This window comes from Euprymna scolopes, chromosome 2 (genome assembly GCF_053919585.1).
Source record: "Euprymna scolopes isolate OS-2025 chromosome 2, ASM5391958v1, whole genome shotgun sequence".
NCBI classification, from domain to species: Eukaryota; Metazoa; Mollusca; class Cephalopoda; order Sepiida; family Sepiolidae; genus Euprymna; species Euprymna scolopes.
Window position 1 is genome coordinate 128380861 of NC_136483.1, and position 21908 is coordinate 128402768.

Genomic DNA, 21908 nt, shown 5'->3' on the forward strand with positions numbered 1-21908 from the left:
GCAAAAAAAATGTTTAAAAAAAGGACATTGAGCTAAGTTATGCAAAACTTCAGTTACTGCTGCTGCACTTTGACTCTTCCCCGCCCTGTCTCATTGGATTTAGAGCAAAAACGAAAGACATTAATGATATGTAAAATAAATAGCTATATTGTTAATACCATGGTTGATACCGCCAGTGTAGGAACTTTTGTGAGTAAAAATATTGCTAAAGAATTAAATCTCTTTCTAATACCAGCACAAAAAACATTAACAGATCCTACACAACATGCTAAAATCATTGGCAAGACACTAGTAGACATTTCACTGGAAAATAAGACACATCTTGACATAATAATGGAACTTATTAAAGATCTCTTAGTAAAGAGATCTTTATTATAGGAAAAAAGATTATAGGAAAAAAAAGATGCAAAAATGTAATAAAGTGACATCAAAATTTTGAACTCATTATTGGAGCTGTTAACAAAAGTAACCCATTTCCTTCCATAAATATTCCTCCTCCACCTCTTTTCTCACACCTCTCTCCTAAAGCTGTAGTACTTACCAACACAACAAACGCCCACGTGTTTTTGCCTTGTATAGGCATGCGCGACAACAAAACTTGGGTTTTTATAAGCGGAAGTCTCGAGGTTGTCAGGAATCTACAGGCGCATGCGCAAGAGAAGGGATTGAGATAGTGGTATAAAAGGCAGGTCGAGTGAGAAGGTTGTTGTTGTTGTTGTCATTGGACGTTACAGTGACGCGTGCGTTAGCAGGTGATTAAGAGGCTGTTTTTTTTTGTGTGTCAAGTCGCGCACCTCGGTGAAGATCATATAAATCGTGCACCTCGGTAAGGTAAAGGTCATAAAAACAACGCCTTCTCTGAGTCTCCAGTCTGCTTATCATTAGTTCAGTTATTATCAATTTAATCTCGAGGGTTGTAAAGGTATGTGGAAAATTATACCAATTTATCCATCTTTCCTTTGGCGTTACTAATAGAGTAAATACCTTCAAAAGGAACATCGTTGATAAAGAAAAATAATCAAATACATAATGTTACCATAAAGGAAGATGATTATAATCTTCAAAGATACTATTATGTAATGAAAAGGTACAATATCACTTTAAATGAGAATAAAAATACTATTTCAGCTAATTCGATTACATTACTCGGATATACTATTCATAACAATCAGAATTTGTAGAAGCCAATGCTGGTGAGTACTACATAAGTGCTACTCTAAATCAACAAGGCCAACAAGTCGCATTTTTCTCAAGGACACCAAGCTCCAATTAAATCAAACAGCATGCGGTTGAAAAAGAAGCGGTCACTATAGTCCAAACTTTCCAGAAATGGCACCACTTCCTACTTGGCAGATATTTCAAAGTCATGGCAGATCAAAAACGCATTAGCTTTATTTTTGATTACTCTAAAAAATCAAAATTTAAGAAAGACAAAAGATGTTGTTGGCGAGTTGAACTTTCCCAATTTAAATTTAGAATTGTTTATCGACCTGGGACTGAAAATGCGGCCGCAGATACCTTTTCTCATATCTCTGCACTCACTCACACCTTGGAAGTAATTAGCATGTTCACTTATGCCATCCTCGTATTACATGATTCTGCCACTTTATTGGAGTGAGAAATCTCCTGTTCTCTTTGTAGAGTTGAGGAAAGCACTCCCGTGTGTGTGTGTGTGTCGTGCGGTCATACAACTTACCTTCGGATGGGATCTGAGAGAAAGAGAAATTAAAGATGGCAACCATGGATTTATAAGGTGTGGTCTCGTGGAATCTCACAAGATCTCATCTTCCACTGCACATATATGCAAATGGAATGGGGTTAGTTTTCTGATAAAATGTCTGTTGGCAGAGGCAGTGGGGATAGACGTGCTGGAAGTTGAGAGAGAAAATTGTCAGTGACGAATTCTAGCTGGACTTTTCCATATTGTATTTGGTTTATTTTCTTTTGCTGTTTACCAGCCCATTTAACGTCAAGCTATTTCGACATAATGGGGGACAAATTCGACCTTAAATTAATACCAGAATTCGACAGCTTGACCCCGGTACTTGACTGGGTGGAGAAGGTGGAACTGCATTGCCTGTTGTCTAGTGTGAAGAACATTGAACATGTGGTTCCTCTACGTCTGTCCGGCGGGGATTTCGCAGTATATCAACAGCTTAGTCCTGAGGAAAAACAGGATTATGAAAGGATTAAGACGGCATTATACAAGGTGTTCGCTATTGACCCTGCCACTGCTTGAGAGCAATTTGAGGCAAGAACCTTGCATCCCAGTGAAACTGTCGACGTTTATTTGGCTGAGCTGACAAAATTTACAGTGTTGTTTGGTGGGCTGCCTGAGCGGGCCTTGTCATGTAAATTTTTGGCAGGGCTCCCAACTGGAGCAAAGCAACTCCTGCGGGCTAGCTCAAGCATAGCTTCATTGTCCCTTAACGACCTGGTAGACCGGGCCAGGATTGTGATGAAGAATACTTATGAGATGGGAGAACCGGTAGTTGCTGCTGAAGATTGATTAGCCAGACTTTATTGTCGAGTTTGACCAGCAGCAGAAATGCTTGGACAGCTCTGTGGAAGTGGTCGGAAAACCAGAAACCAGCCAAACTGCGAAATGAGGTAACAGAGTACCATGTGCCCGACCAAATGAGGCCTGCATATGAAGAGGAACTTCGTGATTGGATCAAGATAGGCTACCCCTAAGAGAAACTTGGACCTCCCAAAGGCCTGATTCTGCTGATGGCGGTCGCTCAGCACAACAAAGCAAAGGTGAGGCCAGTGATGAACTATCGTGAACTGAACATGCATGTTGATGTGTTCACGGCAGATGTTGACGTTTGTGCCAGCAAGTTACAAGAGTGGCGCCAGCAGGGTTCCAATGTGTCCCTGCTGGATCTAAGAAAAGCATCCCTGCAGGTCTGAATCAGTGAAACAATGTTGCCATTTCAGATGGTAGTGTTTGCTAGCAGGAGGTACTGCCTTACCAGACTAGGCTTTGGGCTGAACGTGGCGCCCCAAATAATGAAGACTATTATTAACACTGTGTTGTCACAGGAAGAGACAATAAAAGATAGGACATTGGCGTACCTTGATGACATATATGTGAACAGAGACATTGTGTCATCGTCATGTGTGAGGGCCACACTGGCTGAGTTTGGTTTGGTGTGCAAGGATCCAGGACGTTTGGGGAATGGTGTTCGTGTCTTGGGCCTGAACGTTCGACAGGAGCGAGGGACTTTGAAATGGAGGGGCAGAACTGCAGTTCCTGAAGTGCCCGATGTCTTCATGAGGCAAGCAGTATTCTCCCTGTGTGGATAACTTGTGGGGTACCTACCAGTGTGTGGATGGACTTGTGTCAAACAGGCATCATAAAAAGGAGGGCAAGCACAGTCACCAAAGGCTGGGATGATGGAACAGCTGACAATATGTTGGTTTGCATGGTGATGGAGACCATCACAAGGGTAAAGCAGGATGACCCCGCCAAAGAAGACTGGTGTGTGCAGGGAGACAAGCTGAATGTGTTGGTGGGTGTGAGCTCTCTGGTAATTGGTGTGCTGTTGGAGAAGAATGGTGCTGCCATTGAGGACACTTGTTGGTTGCGACCGGCGAGTGACGCTGCTCATATCAACCTGGCAGAGCTTGATGCAGTGATAAAAGGTATCAACCTGGCACTCCAGTGGAAAGTCAGGAAATTATGCATACACACAGATTCACTATGCGTGTACCACTGGATATCAGACACACTGACAGGCAAGACTAGGGTGTGCACTAAAGCAGCCAGCGAGATGCTGATCCGACGGATGTTCGAGACCGTAAAAAAGCTGGTAACAGTACAACCTGTCTGTGGATGCGGTACTGGTCACTTCAAATTGCAACCTTGCTGATAGGCTCACCTGGGTGCCACAGAGATGGTATGAGACCATGAAGAAGAAAGCCGAGCCAATACCATTATGTGCCACCTCTATTGAGGTGGCAGATGAAATCAGGAAGATACACCACCTCAGTGGACACCCCGGAGTGCAGTGAAAGCGGTAGTCAGGGAATGCCAAAGATGCCAGTCAATCGACCCCGCCCCGGCCAGATGGCGGAAAGGTCAGCTGGGAGTAAGCGCGACTTGGAGCCGACTGGGTATGAACATAAACCACTACGGCAGCCAGCACTTCCTCACCCTGATCGATTGTGGACCGACAAGGTTTGCAATCTGGCGCCCGTTAATAAGACAGGATTCCTCCAGTCTAATCTGTGAATTGGAGTCCATATTTTATGAAAGGGGGCCGCCTGAAGAGATCCTCACAGACAATGACACGGCCTTCTGCAGTGGGGAGTTCAGACGTTTTGTAGACGAGTGGGGGATCCAGCTCAGACACAGATGTGCATATGTACCAAGTGGCAACAGCATAGCAGAGTGGTGCCATTGAAGTGTGAAGAAGATCGCAGAAGTCCAGCCTGATGGTATGACTGTACGCCCTAACGCTGATGCTAATGGTTCTGACACATCTTCTGAGAGCTCCAATAAAGATGAAGTAGTCCAGCCAATCCCCCTTCGTAGGAGTGCCCACAACAAACGACTGCGTCCACCATGCCAAATGTGTGGTCTGGAGACCAGGGGGGAGTGTGGAGTTGAATGTAATAATCAAAGAGGAAAGCACCCCCGTGTGTGTGTGTCGTGCGGTCATATAACTTACCTTCGGATGGGATCTGAGAGAAAGAGAAATTAAAGATGGCAACCATGGATTTATAAGATGTAGTCTCGTGAAATCTCATGAGATCTCATCTTCCACTGCACATGTATGCAAATAGAATGGGGTCAGTTTTCTGAGAAAATATCTGTTGGCAGAGGCCGTAGCGAGAGATGTGTTGGAAGTTGAGAGAGAAAGTTGGCAGTGACAAATTCTAGCTGGACTTTTCCATATTGTATTTGGTTTATTTTCTTTTGCTGTTTACCAGCCCATTTAACGTCACTCTTTAAAGCAAATAAAAAACTTAACTGAAATGTGCACCTCTTAAATCTATTAATAGTAACCAGATGACACTTGTAAAAGCAATGTTACCTTTTCAACAACTAAATATTAATTTCAAAGGACCACTTCCAAAACCTGCATATGGTAACAAATATTTACTCACTATAATCGATGAGTTCTCCCATTTTCCTTTTGCTTTCCCTTGCAAGGACATGACAAGCAAAACCATAATTCGCTTTCTAAGTCAACTATTTTCAATTCTGGGAATGCTTGATATTGCACACACTGACAAGGCCACGGAATTTCTTGGAAGAGACTAAAAGGTTTTTATTAGAAAAAGGCATTGCCACTTTTAAAACGAGTAGATACCATCTGAAAGGGAATGGGCAAGTTGAGCAACTTAATGGCACTTTATAGAAGGCAACTCTATGCTATCTTAATATGAAAATATATTGTTGGGAGATGTCATACCTGATACTCTCCACTCACTAATCTGCAATGTGACAAACGTGACACTGCATGAAAGACTTTTTTAATATACTCATAAGTCCAATTCTAGGACCCTTATTCATACTTGGACAAAACCAGGCTCTATATCTATATCTATATATATATATATCAGATATCATACTAAATGTAAGTATGATCCTCAGGTAACAGCAGCTACACTTTTAGAAATCAACCGACACTATGCACATGTACGCCTACTCTCTGATGTAGAAACTATTGTTAATATACGGGATATAGCCTGTAAATCTTCAAATGAAGAAGATACTTATAATAAAGATCTCTTTACAAACACTGGGAGCCCTAAAGAATTGCTTATTGTCGATGTAGAGAAACATTGCCGGAAAAAGAAGAATTCAATGTTTCTCAAAAAGCTACAGATTTAGAATCTCAGGAACCTTATGAAGATCATCTAGGATAAGGAAAAAGACTTAGTAATTTTAGACTATGTCTCCTAATGTTATCCTTCGTCATAGTAAATTTTGAGGGGAAAAATGTTATATTTTTAACATCCTTCCCACTCCTTCGATTAACTTGAACTTGAGCAAAGATTACATAAACCTTGTATTATTTCAATGTGCACTTTCAGCAAATAAATTTTTTACTAAGGAAAGCGTGACTTGGTCTCCTTCTTTTTAATTCACAACACTCAGTAAAACAATCAAAAAAGAAATATGTTCAACTCTTAATATTATCCTCATCCTTCTCTATGTCCTTTTTTCCAGATGCCTATAAACTTTGGAATGCCACATTCATAAAATTCCTTTCGTTTTGAACTGAAAAAAGGAACTAATTTATTTTAGACTTCTTTTATAAAAGTCACTTTTAACCCTCTAAAATGATTTTGCAAACTTAAAAAGTAGTATGTGTGAAGGGTATGATGGCTGATGTATAATTTCCTAGGCGTATTCTTATTTATATAATTAGATGCTAGACTCCAAGCATATTTGTTAAAATAGGAAAAGCTATCGAATTCGAAAGTCAGAGTTAGTTGATTTCGGTAGGAATGGTTTAATCAGTATCTTGGAGGCGTCCTTTCATTTGATTTTTCCCCTTAAAATCTTATATCAAAGAATAAAATTATTTTATCTTACCGATTTTATTTCTGCAACTTTTTAACAGTAACCAGAGCCAATTTGATGATATTTGGAGACTGTTATATCAGAGAACCAAAGACGCAGTGCCTGTCCATCACAAATCGGTGTCAATCAGACTGTATCTATTTCCAATGGATAGAACAGTTCCCGTTAAAATTTTCACCACAAATGGGGAATTTAATGCCTGGCCAAGCAAAAGAAGTCACCATCACGTTCAATGCTGATAAGCCAGTTTGTTTGAAACAACAACTAATAAAATGCACAATAAAAAAGATTACGTTTGATCAACCACTTGATGAGGTAAGTAAACAGTAATCCTTTTTATATCTGTATCGACTCGGCGTTGCCCGGGTGTCAAGTTAAATTTTACAAAATATTTATTATTTTTAAGCACGCCTTTTTTGTTTAGCCTTTATTTAGTCTTTATACTACAAGGGACACTGTTTTAATGTTTATCAATACAGAAGAATGAATAAAAGAGTGTATAGATTAACATGATAGTAGATAATTTGATAACAATATCGTGAGAATTGAATAATTTGATAACAATATCGTGAGAATTGAATAACTTGATAACAATATCGTGAGAATTTAATAATTTGATAACAATATCGTGAGAATTGAATAAATTTGATAACAATATCATGAGAATTTAATAATTTGATAACAATATCGTGAGAATTGAATAATTTGATAACAATATCGTGAGAATTTAATAATTTGATAACAATATCGTGAGAATTGAATATACGTGAAGTTAAAATGCATATCCATTAAAAAATGAATAGTTTTGTTTTATTTCAGGAATAAATATTTTGTCCAAATGATTTGATCTAAAATGAGGTTAAAAACGAAACCAAATACGTAATATATTCCAACGGTACCTATGCTACAAATGAACTCTTTTTGTGTATATAAAGAGAATACAGAGAAACGTAGAGTAACTTCTTAAGAAATGTCTAAAGCGTACTTTGTCTTATTCAATCTGAAGGTAACGGAAGTGGATTATTACAGATTTACGCAAAATAAATGAGCAGTTTTTTGATGTTGAAAATGATTGTTGAATTAAAAAAATATGTACAAACATTTTAGTAGAAAGCATATTTATTAGCCATCACGCGAATTTAGTAACAATCAAGCGACTTTATGTTATGACAACATGTTATGCTATATAGTTAGCCTATCACAAGACAGAAAATATTCATAAGAATAAGAAAGATTGTATAGAGTTAAGAAACTGAAAAATAAATAAAATAAAAAGCATTATTTCTGAACTGTGATGACCTTGTGGAGAGGTCGCAGAATAAATAGCTATAACTGGCATATGTCCATTGCAAAATAACACTGGTTGTATGCAGAAGCGAACATAAGCTTTTCGGATTTCAAAAATGATGATGGAAGGTGAATAACGTATAAAAAGTAATCAGTATTTGTATCAGCAGTTGAGAAAACTTGATAAAATGGAGTGATATTGAGAGACGCTCAAGGGTACAAAAATAAGAATTGTCCCAGTCGTGAAGGATTTCTCCTCCACCGAAAGAGAACAAGAAATGGAAGTGCGGCATCCGAAGAACAGATGCTGCACTTTGATCCTGACCAAAAGGCCAAGAGTAGCGGTGAACCCGTGGAAAAAGAAAGGGAAAACAGGCAGCTGTAAACGACGAAAAGAAGAGAAAAAGAAGATAAGATCGTAGCTTATGGTGGAAGAACGTGATGACGTTAAATTGGCCATGACAGCCCGTGGGTGGCGAGGATACCAATGAAATTCCGATCTACAGGGGCAAACAGTCGCCGAACAGCGGGGCGACACGTGACCCTATTGAACAGGCGCGTGGCCTTTGTGGAATCGGATTCAGCGGTTTTTATGTCCTCTCAAAAATAATTAAGTTAGGCATTTCTGTTTTTATGTCCTGTCAAATTCCATTAGGGAACAACCGAATGCCAACAGAGAAAGAAAGACAGCTCCTTTTTTGGGTATGGGCCGCCTGGCGAAGATTTGACGGACAGTGATCCCTTAATTCTGATTGGCCAACGACCTGAAACGGGAAGAGACCCAGTCCACGCCCCCACAATATAAGCAGCGAGCCTTGAGAGATTGACAGTCAGAGAGTAAGAGAGTAAGAGAGAGAGCCTTGCTTCCTTGGGTCCGACGAACGTAGATTCCCCCATCGACTGTCCCTGTCACGTAGATAATTGAGTTGTCTGTCGGAGAGAGAGAAGAGAAAACCTCGCAGTTAACAAGTGGCCAGTCCCTAACTAAACAGCTAACTGCGATTGTACCCTGATTGAATACAAAGAAGTTTAAACAAAAAGAAACGCTTATTGACTTGGTCCCTTCGATTGTTTCTGCATGATAAGTCTGTTTTAGGAAACCGGCCGTGACATCATCGCTGAGGATACATCAGAACCGACAACCGGGGTCATTCCACCACTGGACGACACGCGGGTGACTTAAGTGTCACAATATTGCGATCTCATGAAAGTGTCGACATTTGTCTCATTTATATGTCTGGTTGTTTCATCAAAAACGTTTTTGTTTTATGGTTCATTATCACAATATGAGTTTTTTTATCTGATGCATATTTACTGGCGATGGGATAATTGTAGGTGAAAAAAAAATGAGGTCGGTAGTGAGACTTTGGAAGACGGATGATGTGGTCAGCCTGCTCCTATTATATCTAAAGAGATTTATTTGGAGATAAATTACACCAGTCAAGTGAGCATTGAACAGAGGTTCATGAATGATATATTCAAGCATATATGAAGTTGCAGTTGATTAGGTTGGTCGGCAAGCAGGTGGACGTTTATGTGAAAAGGTGTATTTGGTCGGATTGGTCAGGTTCGAGGTAATTAGGCCTTTGTTACAAGATTCCCTGCTGCCATCTCCATCAGACTCCAACAGTTTGTGACCATGAGGAACCTGATAGAAGAGCAAAAGTGCTGACAATGATTGGAGGCTAAAACCAACATAGTATCACCACCATGCATCAAAGCTGCAGTACAAACAATTTATTTCTCTTTGGTTCTTCATCTCCATTTGGTATGTATTAATGTTATTAAATAATACATTACTTATTAAGTCATACTCTTAACTAATAAAACAACAACTTATAACCGACATTTGACTTTATTCACCAATATAGTCTCCTTCTAGGGTGATACACGGATTTCAACACTCCTGTAACAATTTAATACTTTGTTTTGCAGAACATCCTGTTTTTAGCCTCAAAAAGCACCCCAGTTTCTGATATCATTTCTTCATTGAAGTTAGATCACTTTTCTTCGAGAATTTTTATAAAGTCTTCAAACAGCCAATAGTGGCTGGGTGCCAAATTTGGAAGAATAGGGTATATGTAGTAGCAATTTAAAATGCAATTCATATAGTTTTACCATTGTTGCTATAAACTTATGACAGTGTATTAGTTTAGTGAAAGCATTTTATTTTTCATTTGTGGTTGTATTTTGTCAATTTTTTCCTTCAAGCACACAAATAACGCTATATAATATTTGTTATCGACGATTCTTCCTTTCTCAGTGTAATTGATGAACAATGCATACCAAATACAGAAGTCAAAGCCTTGCCTTCTAAGGTGTGCATCTTTGGTCTTTTTGGATGGCTTCCACTAGACTGCTGATTTGACTCCGGAATGAAGTGGTCAGTCCATATTAATGCACAAACGCGTTTTTGATTGACTTTGAGAAAAAAAAAAAAAAAAAAAAAAAAACGAGTTTTTAAATTTTTTAATCTTTTGCAAGGAAGCTACTGAATTTAGGCAATCTTAGTGTTTCATCATATGTATCTGTACTATCGTGTTTAAAGTCAGCATATCACCTCTTAACCATTGTTTCTAAGAAATCAGAGTGTGAATGACACTTTGAAAAGCATTTTTCCTATTAGAAAACAATAAAAAAAATTTGTTTATTGTTTTGAACATTTGAAATAGCTTCACTTGAATAACTGCAATTTGTAAACTGATAATCTGATTGGGCTCAAGTGTTCATATGTTTCATGTCAAAATTAGTACTTTATAAAAGTCATTATTTTTTTTATTAATGGTGCGATTTATATGGCAGACATATTGAATGGTGTGTTATTGCCATTGTATAAAATTCAATACAGGTTCTTTAGTTAAATATAAAACTTCTCAAGTTCAAAAAGATACATCTGAAAAAGGTCAAATGTTACCAAGGCATGAATATAATAACACAAATGAGAATGTTGTTAAGTCATTCGATGCCAATAAACGTTGGTGAAACGGTGACAAATTTTGAGCTCCAGAGCCATTGCCAACAAAAAATGGGTCCCTAAGAGGTTAATTTCCTATTTGATGATCACCATCATACAAACGAGAATAATAATCTAATACAAATCTTAACATAGTACATCTGATAGGCTGTTAAATTAGTTAAATCCGAGTCTACCATATCAATTACGCCAAAAACATATTAATTACGCCAGAAACATATCAATTATGCCAAAAACATAAACTATTTTTGTACACATTCCTTCTCAAATTGTGTGAGTTAAATGTTTACATATGTTAAACTATAATTATTAAACAGTGACAAACATTTTTCTTTATCGCATATACAAGAGAGCAGATAAGTTATTAAATCATTTGAAAAGTTAATTTGCCATATTGAAGTACTGTTTATCAAATCAAAAGCGATCACCTTTCTTGGGCATAATGTGTGTAGTTATCTTCCCTGCAGACTAGTTATTTTCTTTTTTCATTTTTGTTATGTTTTTTTTTTGAGAGAGAGAGAAAGAGAGGTTAAATAAAACCTTTTTTGTCTCTTTGTTAGATTCCTGACTGGGATGACAGAATCCATGTGATCCAGTGGATGGACATTGATCCTCCTGCTGGCACCAACATAAGATCCGACTCCATAACAACTCTACCTGCAAACATGATCATCAGCAAAGAAAAAGCCAACATGGATAAGTAAGTTGTTTTTTTGTGTGTGAAATGCCTAGTGAGTACAGAAAATGGCCTCATTTTATGCACTCTTTTCTTTTTGAAAAGTAACATTGAGAATGGAGCACATTTTTAACATCACCAAAAACTGATACCCCCCCACACACACACGCACACTAATCATTACCAGTGATTACTCATTAGCAACAACAAGGGTTTGTAAGAATTTTTGTGAAACCAAGTCTTCCCAGATTTCCAATATTCCTCGCTTCTTTCGATAACCGTTACAACTCATTTTTTATTCTCACAATAGCTGTTTATCACTGATAGCTGTCATTGGATTTCTCTGGAATTTAAATAGCAATCAGCTTTCCTAGGATTCAAGTGCTCTCCATGCCCTTCAAGAGAAAGTCTTGATGATGCTCTCCCTTCTCAGTCTTCCCGTCCTTCTTGACCGTTCATGGTCAACTTATATATGACGAGATCCCTGGCGACACCAGATGATCTTGCTTTTCAAATAGAGGAAGAGAAGATGGGAGAGGAAAAACAGATGTTTATGAGATTCCTGTCCACCAGAAAAGAATAAATATTTCAATGAGAAAAGAAAATATAAGATCTGATAATATGATTCGTGGAACAAGAGATTGTTTTTCTAGTTGGATTTGGTAAAAAAATGAATTTTAACTACTAATTGAGTGAGACAGGTACAATGACTTGGGTTCAAAAGGTCTGTTTTGGTGTCTGTGAGTTGTTGTCATTGGGTCCACCTGTTGTATTTAACTACCAGACCATCAAGCCAAGTGATAAGTTAGTTGGACAGATAAATAAATAAATTGAACCTAGGGAGAGATATGGTCATGAAAGACGAAGAAGAGAGAAAAGAAAGAGAAAATGAAAAGAATAAAATAATGAGTTCACGAGAGAAGGAAAAGAATAAGAGAATGGAAAAGAGAAGAATAACTCCAAAAAGGTGGAAGGAGGAATTTCTGATTTGATAAAAGCGATTGACTTTTTGGAGTTAGGGTCCAGAGTCCTTGGTCCTTTTGACTGACTGGCATCGAGGGGCCTACATCGCTCTCACCCCGCGAAACCCTCATAAGAGCTAAGTTGAAAAGCTCTTGTTCTTAGCTGGGAAATTGATTAGTGGAACTTAAGTATACAACCTGCATCATGAAGCTTGAATCAAAGAACTCGACTAAACAAGTGTAAAACGATTTATGAATAATTATTTTGTTTCGTTATATAAAAATGTCCCAGAGTTTTTCCTTGTTTCTCGATTTGCCAGCCTGGATGAAGATGCAGTTTGTTTCAGATATCTCCTGACGCCAGACGATGAAGGAGACAGACTGGATTCAGCACAAAGCCAGATTGACGGCCGAAATCGACAATGTTGCCACATGGACTTAGGGTCATGCACATTTCGCGTGCCCTGAGCAGCAGAAAGATATTTTCCAGTGACCAGTGAGAGTCTGGTCACCTTTGAGGGGTCTACCACTAGACAAGTAAGAATGTAGCCCTGCTGGGTTGCATCTATGGTCCTATGAGCTGGGAGCGACGAATACGGCCAGAAGTACATCACAAGTATGCTCCAGTGAACCAGGATAGCGACGGATGCGGCCCGGCCCTCGGACAGAAGAGGGGTTAGGGTTATATTATTATAACCAACTTATGCCTTTGTCATCATTTTGGGGAAAAGGGAGGGAGTCAAATTATTGGATTTTTCTTACATATCTACTTTGGCAGTTTTAATTCCATGAATTCATCTAAATTTTTTCTATATTACTTTCTATTTCACCTTAACTATGGTTGCCCTCCGCGCTCAAAAGTTTTCCTTAGTATTTCTGCTGTTTTTATCAATACCGTGTTTTGTATGCTGTCAAAACCTGGAAAAATTGGAGTCAAAAGAATTGCAGTAATTTTTTTTGTGTTCTACATTATCTTGAGCTCTTTGTCAAGTTTCGTGTATTTGCTTTTTCTGCTTGATTTGTCATTTTTTAAAAAAACTTTTTATAGACAATTATTATGCCTGGTCTTCTTGTTGAGATGAATTTATCTCTTGTATGTTCATATCTCATAGAATCTGATGTCTTACATTTTCCAATATTGTGCTGGTACCATTTGCCTGGGAATTCAAAATACAGTTGTTTGCATATTTCACAGGCCAGGATTTCCTGTCTGCTTTTATACTTCTTTTGAACTAGCTTGCTGCATTCACTTGTTATTATCATGTAGTGCTCTCCGGAGTCAGAGTGAGAACAAGTCTCCCCAAATTATAGTAGTCATCACCTCTATCGAAATAACCTTTGCAAAGTGGCAAGTGGAATGCTTATCAGGTGGCAGGTTGATGCACTTGCAAGCTTGATCAAGGAATATAAACTGTGTGTAGATGCAGTCCTTGTAAGGTCAGAACATAACGATGTGGACACTCTAACGAGAGTTCCACAGCGGTGGCTTGATCTCATCAAAAAAGTGGTTGAATCTCCATTCTGTGTCGCCAAGTAAATTGGCTGGATGAAGTCTGTCCATCACCGAAGTGGCCACTCCCATGTAAGAAGGATGTTATGCTTTCTTAAACAAGATTCCTAAGATGTTGGTTAGGGCCATGGTAAGAAATTGCAAAAAATGCCAGTCGATTGACCCACCACCCACACGTTGGCCAAAAGGAAAACTGGATGTGAGTGACATTTGGTTTTGGGTGGGAATGGATGTAATCCATTACCAAAGCAAGCTTTATCAGTCACTCATTGACTGCAAACCCACACAATTCTGGTGTTATTTGAGATGACATGGTAAGCATCATCAGTCACTTAGAAGTCCTGTTTTGCGAATGTAGATCGCTGGCAGAAATATTTGTCGACAATAATACAGCCTTTGGCAGCAAGGTCTTCAAGAACTTTCTGGGTGGATGGGAAGTCTGACTGCACTTTTGTTGTGCGTACATCCCCTCCAGCAATGGCATTATGGAGCATTGTCATTAGGATGTTCCATAGCAGGAGCAGTGTATTGGTACAATGTTATCCCTAAGGACAATGTGTTGCCACTGACTGCCCCAGCTAACCTGATTCATCACTACCACATTTGACTGAAGGGTATCAATGCACCCCCTCTAGGCAAGCCGAGACAGCAGCAGCAGAATAGATACAATGTGGGAAATCATGTCTGGGTGAAGACCTCAATTGGGTGGGGCAGATGAGTCAGGTGTATACATTGAGTGATCTTAGCAGTTGGTCAGTTTGGTTTTCTTTTCTTACCTTTGTAGTCGGGTAGTGTCATGGCGGGAAGTGGAGGAAGAGATTTCCAATTTATGAATTGTCTGTGTAGTTGTCTCTTTTCCTATTTTCTTTTCTCGTCTTATCCCTTGCTTCTCCTTTTTCTGTTTTGTTCATTTTTTCCAATCTCTTGCTATGGTAATTAATTTTCGATGCCTTTTTTTTTCCAAGTCTTTTTTTGTGTGTCATTCACACAATTTTCTATACAAACTAGTCCTCTTCTTCCAGCTTTCTTTTTCATGTAAAGTCGGTCAGCATCATAGTTTGGGTGTAGTGCATTGTGCATAATCATATGTTTCTTGGTCTTTTGGTCGAGATGCCTCAGTTCTTTGGTCCAACCTATTTTACTAGTGATACTGCTCATGTATTTTATTCCTTATCTATTGCCTCTTTATCTCATATTGTCTGAACAAATTTGTCAATAAAATGATTTTACATACATAGATTTTGTGATTCTTCCATTCTATTGATAAGGTCCTATCTTCCACAATGTTATTGATCAATGGAGATAATGTTCAAGGTATCAGCTTTGAAATCTGGATAAGCATTAAACACTTTTTGAACATGAGGCATATAGTGTTCATGCGTTTGTGTGTCATTTTCTCTTCTTCATTTACTACAAATGTATTAAATAAATAACTGAAAAAAGTTTAGCTCATATTTTTTCTTTTACTTGACATTGTCTGAGAGCAATGAAATTATCATTATCAACAGTATTTCTCATCATACTTTAATGTTGCCCTTGTGCCAGTCATTTTATAGCCTCTTTACTAACATCAAAATATTATATTTGGTAAGTGTGACAGGGATGGAACAGACACTTTTGTTTTACTCTGAATTGTATGAGGCAACTTTATTGTCATTATTAACATTAACTTATATTTTGTAAGTAAAGATATAGAAACATTTGTTTTACTAGGAATTGTCCGGTAACAATAGATATAAATTACAGTATTACATTTAAATTTCTTTGGACTATTTTCCTTCTCAACATTATTCCTCTTCTGTAAAAGTAGGTAAGATAGGGGAACAAAAGTATCCAGGATCAAAAATGTCATTGTGTTTTGTTCTATTTTATATTGTCCAGGAGCATTAAATATGGGATTACAGTATTACTTTTTAAGTGGATAGCTTAAGTAAAGGAAGTAGACATTTTTCAACACATTAAAATGAGAGAGGAATGGACAGCGATTGAGAAAGAAAGGGTTAGGGAGAGGGGTTAATGGAGGGGCAAAAAGAGAGAAAAATAGAAGGGCAGCTAGAGAAAGAGGGAGAGAGGCAAAGATAGAAGTTTAAATATAAAGGTGTTACACATATTATTCAACTTCTATTTACTCTTTTATGGATCCGGGTAGCACGGGGTAGCCCCATTAGTTTGAAATAAATCTGTGATTAACATTTAATGTCAATTTGAACTGTTCCAGACAACAAAACTAATGACAAACTAATTACAAACTCAAGTTCACACAAACAAAATACCATTTGGAAGAGAATAGATATTAAAAACAAAAATTCAATTCCTGCTTATTTTGTTTTATTTTTGGAATTGAATAAAAGATGAGTTCTGATTAACAACTTCTTGAGAAATCGAATCTAAATTTTTTTGTTTTTTTTATTTTGTTTCATTTTCTTTTTTTTTTTTTTCAGTAATGTTCGCGGCTCATCTCAAAACAAAACCGGCCCTACCCCTGCCCCTTCTGCCGTAACAGCTGCGACACCAATAGTGCCAAGCCCTCGAAAGAAAAAAGTGATCAAGACTAAACCACAGCCTCCATGCAATGAAGTTGCAGATTCAGAGCGAACCATTGTGTTGCTCGTAAGTGGAATTGCCAATTATTGTGAATACCTTTGTCCAACGTCACAGATTCACTTCAAAGATACGCTCATGTTCCAGACAAGGACTTACAAGTAAGTATAAGTTATTTACAAGAGAATACAGGCTGTGTCTGAAAAATATTTGTTGTGCTGTGTGAGCTTTGGAAAAAAGAGGGGTAAGCTCATTGTGTTATCATCTGATATATCCTGTGGAAATATCTGTAAGCTAAACTTTCATCAACCATTGCATTTTGGTTTGCATGCTTTTGTGTACATCTCTTTTCCTTCATCATGACAATACACCTGATCACAATGCCCTAAGTATCTGGTAGTTTCTGGATGAGAAGGCCATCGTCTTGTGAAACAACCTCCCTATTCACTTGATCTATCTTTTGTGACTTTTTCTTTTCCTCAAACCCAAGGAGATCATGAAGAAAACTGGTTACAAAGGTGTAGAGGTCATCAAGATGGCCATGACGATATAGGAGTGATGGGCATCTCAGAAGAATATTTCTAAGAGTGCATGAAAGAATGGCAGAAAAGGATAGGAAAGTTCATTAAACTTGAGGAGTGGGGGAGATTACATTGAAGGGGAATTTAGTATTGCTATTAGAAATAGAAATGAATTATTTGTGACACCAGTTCTATTACGTTTTAGACACATTTGTACATCAAAAAGTGAATCTTTTAGAAGTTAAATTTCAGAAATATAATTCTCAGAAATATCTCTGGCGATTTTCCTATATATTTAATAGAATCGTATGGTTAACTATGGGCAACAACCAATTCCCTGCACTATCCAACCACCATCATGTTGCTTGCACTGCAATGGATAAGGCTGAGCTGCGTACCCAGTAGTTCGCCTTAAACTCCACTTTGGATGCCACAATGCCTCTCTTATTTCGCACTACAGTCAAAAAGCACACTAAATAATTACTAAATGATCTGATCATTTCCCCTTCGCATATCCAAAATACTATAAAAAAAATCTTGACACCTCTAGAGCATGTGGACGAGAACTTATCCCTGCGATAATAATAAAGAATGCCTGCCCTCTTCAAGCAACTATCTTTTTGAATCTTGCTTCCCTAATATATAGCTGGAAAATTGTTTCTCGATTACCAGTTTTCAAGAAAGAATTGATTCGCAAAATTACTATCCCATAAGTCTCCTCGCATAGAAAATAATATATTGTACAACAAAGTGAATACAAAGGCTTTCATGTATTTATTTGCAAACTGTTATCCTATTCTTCATAGTTGTTGTTTCGCCATGTTTCGGCCAACTCATCCTCTGGCCTTCTTCAGGTGATTAACCACAAGGGATAGAAATGCTGAGTTTCGTAACTGAATAAATCACAAATAAATAAATGAATTCACAAATTACTCATCTCAAAGGATTCCAATAAAAAATATGATATATAAAGAAAAGGCTGTCAGTACTTTCCGACTGTTAGGTCACGTTAAGTCATGATAATTGAGTATTAGACTCAGGGTTTTTATAATGATTAAAAAAGTCCATTACGAGTGAATGGGTAAGTCCCCATAATAACCTCCTCCCAAGCTTTTACTCTGTATATGGTGTCTCAAATGGCGTCTTCTTCTTCTTTATAAAGTGCATAGTTGGGATCATTCAACAGATGCTTTTTTATCTGATTAAAGTGTCTTTGATTCGTGAATTTAGGATCTTGAATGATGTACACCATATTTCTGATTCTTTTGTTTACTGTGACCAGTTCCCAAGAAGATGTGTTGTTTTTATAAGTTTTGTGAAAAACTTTTTCTCCTGGGCCATAGCATTTCTTAGGCACAATAGAAGCTCTTCTTAATTTTGTTTATTTTGGCAACAGTTTTTCAAAGACTAGTCTTATTTTCTGTTGGAACATGGTATCTGCTGAGGATACAGGTTAGGTGCAATCCTATAGACTTGTACAAGATGCCCTGTGAAATCTACATGAATTCTAGACCAGAATTGGTCTGTTTTCGGTCATAACTTAAAAGTGATTGGGGGGGGGGCCTATGGTGCCAAAGCACAACCCTTGCATAAGTTAACTATCTTTTTGACGTTTTTATCTATCTTCAGCCAGAATACATAATTATTCATGAGGATCTTCATTCTGTTTATTCCTGGGTGACTCATACGAAAGTCTTTCATTATTCTTTTTTGTAATACTTTTGATATGGCGTTGCTTGCTATATAGTAGGACATCATCACACAGAAAAACTGTCCTGTATTTGCAGGTCTTTATTTGTGATTTTCTATTTTATAGTACTAATAAATTCGTATCTTTATCCTACACGATTGATTTCATACACTTTAACTGGAAGGTCATGGTTTTAATTTCACTATCGGTACATAAGGAACCAATTACTTAACAACATTCTTAATTAAGAAATGTTTTCTCTTCATGCATTTTATCCAACCAGAAATTTTCATCTATATTTTTCACTTGTGTCCAAAGAGAAGTGCCATAAAACTTTAATTACTTCAAAAGAAGCCGATGACAGACACCACCAATGTACAGCTGGCGCCAACAAAATTTAGAAAACCCCTCCAGAGGATTTAAAATCTTTTAATAATCAAATGAACTCCCTAGGATGGGAGCATATACACATTTAGTGAATAGATGTGAAAAGTTTACAAAGGGAATAGGCAAATTATCTCTTGATAAATGACCAATAAATTTAACTCTGTGAATTAATGTTAAATCTGTAAATGAGATTTATAACCCATTCTGTGACCCTTCTCAGTTGTAAATGAACAACTTCTAATTAAAAAAAAAAATGTGCTTGTTTCATTTTTTATTGTAAAAAAAAAAATACAAGAATCGGTTTGGAATCGGAAATTAGGCTATAATTTTTTCGATTCTGATACCCCAAAAAGCTTTACTTTTTTCAATTCTCGATTCCGATTTCGATTAATCATCCCAACACTAATGCGTATATATATTTGTTTAAAAAATTTTGCCTACCAAACTCCTCAGTCAGCTTTTGGTCTGTAGTGAATGGGTAAGTCCTCATAACAATAAACTTTAAGATTTAACGATCCGTTCCAAGTTATTATTGACTCATTTTATATTTCAATCCTTTTTAACAATGCATTCATTGTTTTTTTTTAACTTTTTTTTTAATTTATTATTTTCTTTTAGCTGGAGATTGGGCATCCTACTGGATGCCAGACATTCATTTGCTATCTCATACATCCCGACTTCAATATTTTTTTTAAAAGATTCTAATCGTCCCTTTAAGTTCAATTGTTTGTATTTCTCTTGCACTTGGTTCACCAGGTATATTTGCCAAGTAGTTTTTGACATTTTTTTTTCATGAGTCCTGTTGCTCTTATAATTACTGGAATGTTGGAGATCTTCCTAAGATTCCAGTTTCTTTTCATGTCGTACATAAGACTTTCATATTTCGTTATCTTTTCCCTCTCAGCACTGTTTTAACACAGCATCATTTGTGACACTAACTTCTACTAAGGTTGCTTCTTTCTTCTGCTTGACCCATATCACTATGTCAGATTTAATAATTCCGTTTTCTAGGTGTGTAGTTGCATAGTCATCGTGTGTGTGTGTGTGTGTGTGTGTGTGTGTGTGTGTGTGTGTGTGTGTGTGTGTGACTATCACTTACTTTTTAACTCGGCAAGTTTTCCCAAACCCACACATAGATTGGGTTAGCTCTGATACTCTAGCACTCATTAATCATTTAATCAGTTCACCCATTTATTTATTCCTCCAGTTAGTTTTTTCTCTTCTCGTTTTGTTTTTGTTTTTTGTTTTTTTGTTTTTTTTTCATATAGCTACGTATATGTAAGTTCTCTTCGACTTCCTGAGGTTGAATACTTTTAAGATCAATGTATTTTACCGATATCTATCCTCGTCATTCGTGTAGCTGAACTGATGAGCACAGGGATAATTAAATGTTGGATAAGAGGACTGACGTTTTTATCATGCAGTTGGCAGATCAATCGTTATATATAGACACACTGATAAGTTTTATAAAGCCGTATTAAACGTTTCTCTCTTGATATCGCAAGTAAAGGACAAGTTAAACAACTGTAATTTCACAAGGAAAGGTCTTTCTACACAGAACATAAAAAAAACAGACACAATAAGTGTTGCATTTTTATCAACTTTTTCCATGAGATAAAGAATTCATTAAACATCCAAAAATGCCATGCTCGGGATCACCACATATAAAGGAACGTTCAAAAATAATTATAAAATAAAAAAAAAAGACATATGAGACTTGATCTCGTTAGATGGAAAAAGAAAAACATAAATTTTGTTTGATGATTTTTTTTTAATTTGTTTTTGTTTTCTTTCTTTCAGGTTGAGCCTTACTAATAAAGGTGTAATCCAGATGGATTATAATTGGCAGGTGGTTATGGACACTTTCAAGACATCAGCCATCATTAATGGACTTAAATCAGTGGATGAAGAACCATCCTCACGATCGTCATCACCAGCTTCATCTCCAGATCCATATGTCCCGTTCTCTATTGAACCAGCATTTGGAACCATTCCTGCCAAGGGAACTGGAAACTTTACAGTCAAGTTTTCCCCACTCAATATGACAGAAAATTCTGGATATTTGATTTGTAGGTAAAAATCGTTTGTCTTTTATATTAACTGAAGTCACACTGGCACCCAGGCATGTAAAATATTCCAACTGCACTTACAGAAGTAATAGCCGTCCCCTTTGCTTTCAATGAGACCACCTGTTTGCCATGAGCAGCAACCTGTGATGCCTGAAGATCCTAGTGGCTGGGCAGGCGATGTACTGGTGGCAAAAATGTTCACTCGATTTGTAACTTTAGCTCAAGTTTAGCTAAAGTTGCCAATCAATTGAGCACTTTTGCCAAACTTTGTCAATAATCTACACAAAACTTACATTTAACACATCTTCACCAATTCCCCTCTAATAAAAGATCAACTATTTAAAAATGTATGACAGCAAATAATGCCTAATAGTCAATCGTTTTGAGAGAAAAGAAATTCAACATAGCTGTTTTATCCCCTGACATTTTGAAGTACTTAAACTGAAGAACCTAAGAAATTCCAGTTTCTTGAAGTTCCTCTCCAAATGAATTTATCATTATAAAAACCAAACAAATAGTGTGCATTTTTTTAGTTTTCCAATTTTATGAATTTCAAGTTGACTGGTCGTTCTAAATTTGATTTGATAAATTACCTTTTCTTTTCTATTTATTTTGGTTTTTGTCTCATGTAAAAAAAATTAAAAAATGTCAATTATGGAAACTCTTTTTCTGAAAATAAATAAAATTTTAAAAAATCTTGAATAAAAGAATTCTGCTGAAATTCTGATTAGAAAAGATATTTATAGGTTT

General features: G+C 37.1%; 1 protein-coding gene across 4 annotated transcripts in view; it reads left to right on the forward strand.

Moving 5' to 3' along the window:
* The window catches only part of LOC145295994 (hydrocephalus-inducing protein-like), an 865028-nt gene that overhangs the window by 723125 nt on the left and 119995 nt on the right, over positions 1-21908 (forward strand). For all 4 annotated transcript variants that reach the window (XM_080141978.1, XM_080141990.1, XM_080142009.1 and 1 more), the window contains 4 exons: positions 6582-6856; positions 11363-11502; positions 16392-16652; positions 20890-21162. In XM_080141978.1, coding sequence (XP_079998104.1) covers positions 6582-6856; positions 11363-11502; positions 16392-16652; positions 20890-21162 — 949 coding nt within the window. The remainder of the gene's footprint in view (positions 1-6581; positions 6857-11362; positions 11503-16391; positions 16653-20889; positions 21163-21908) is intronic.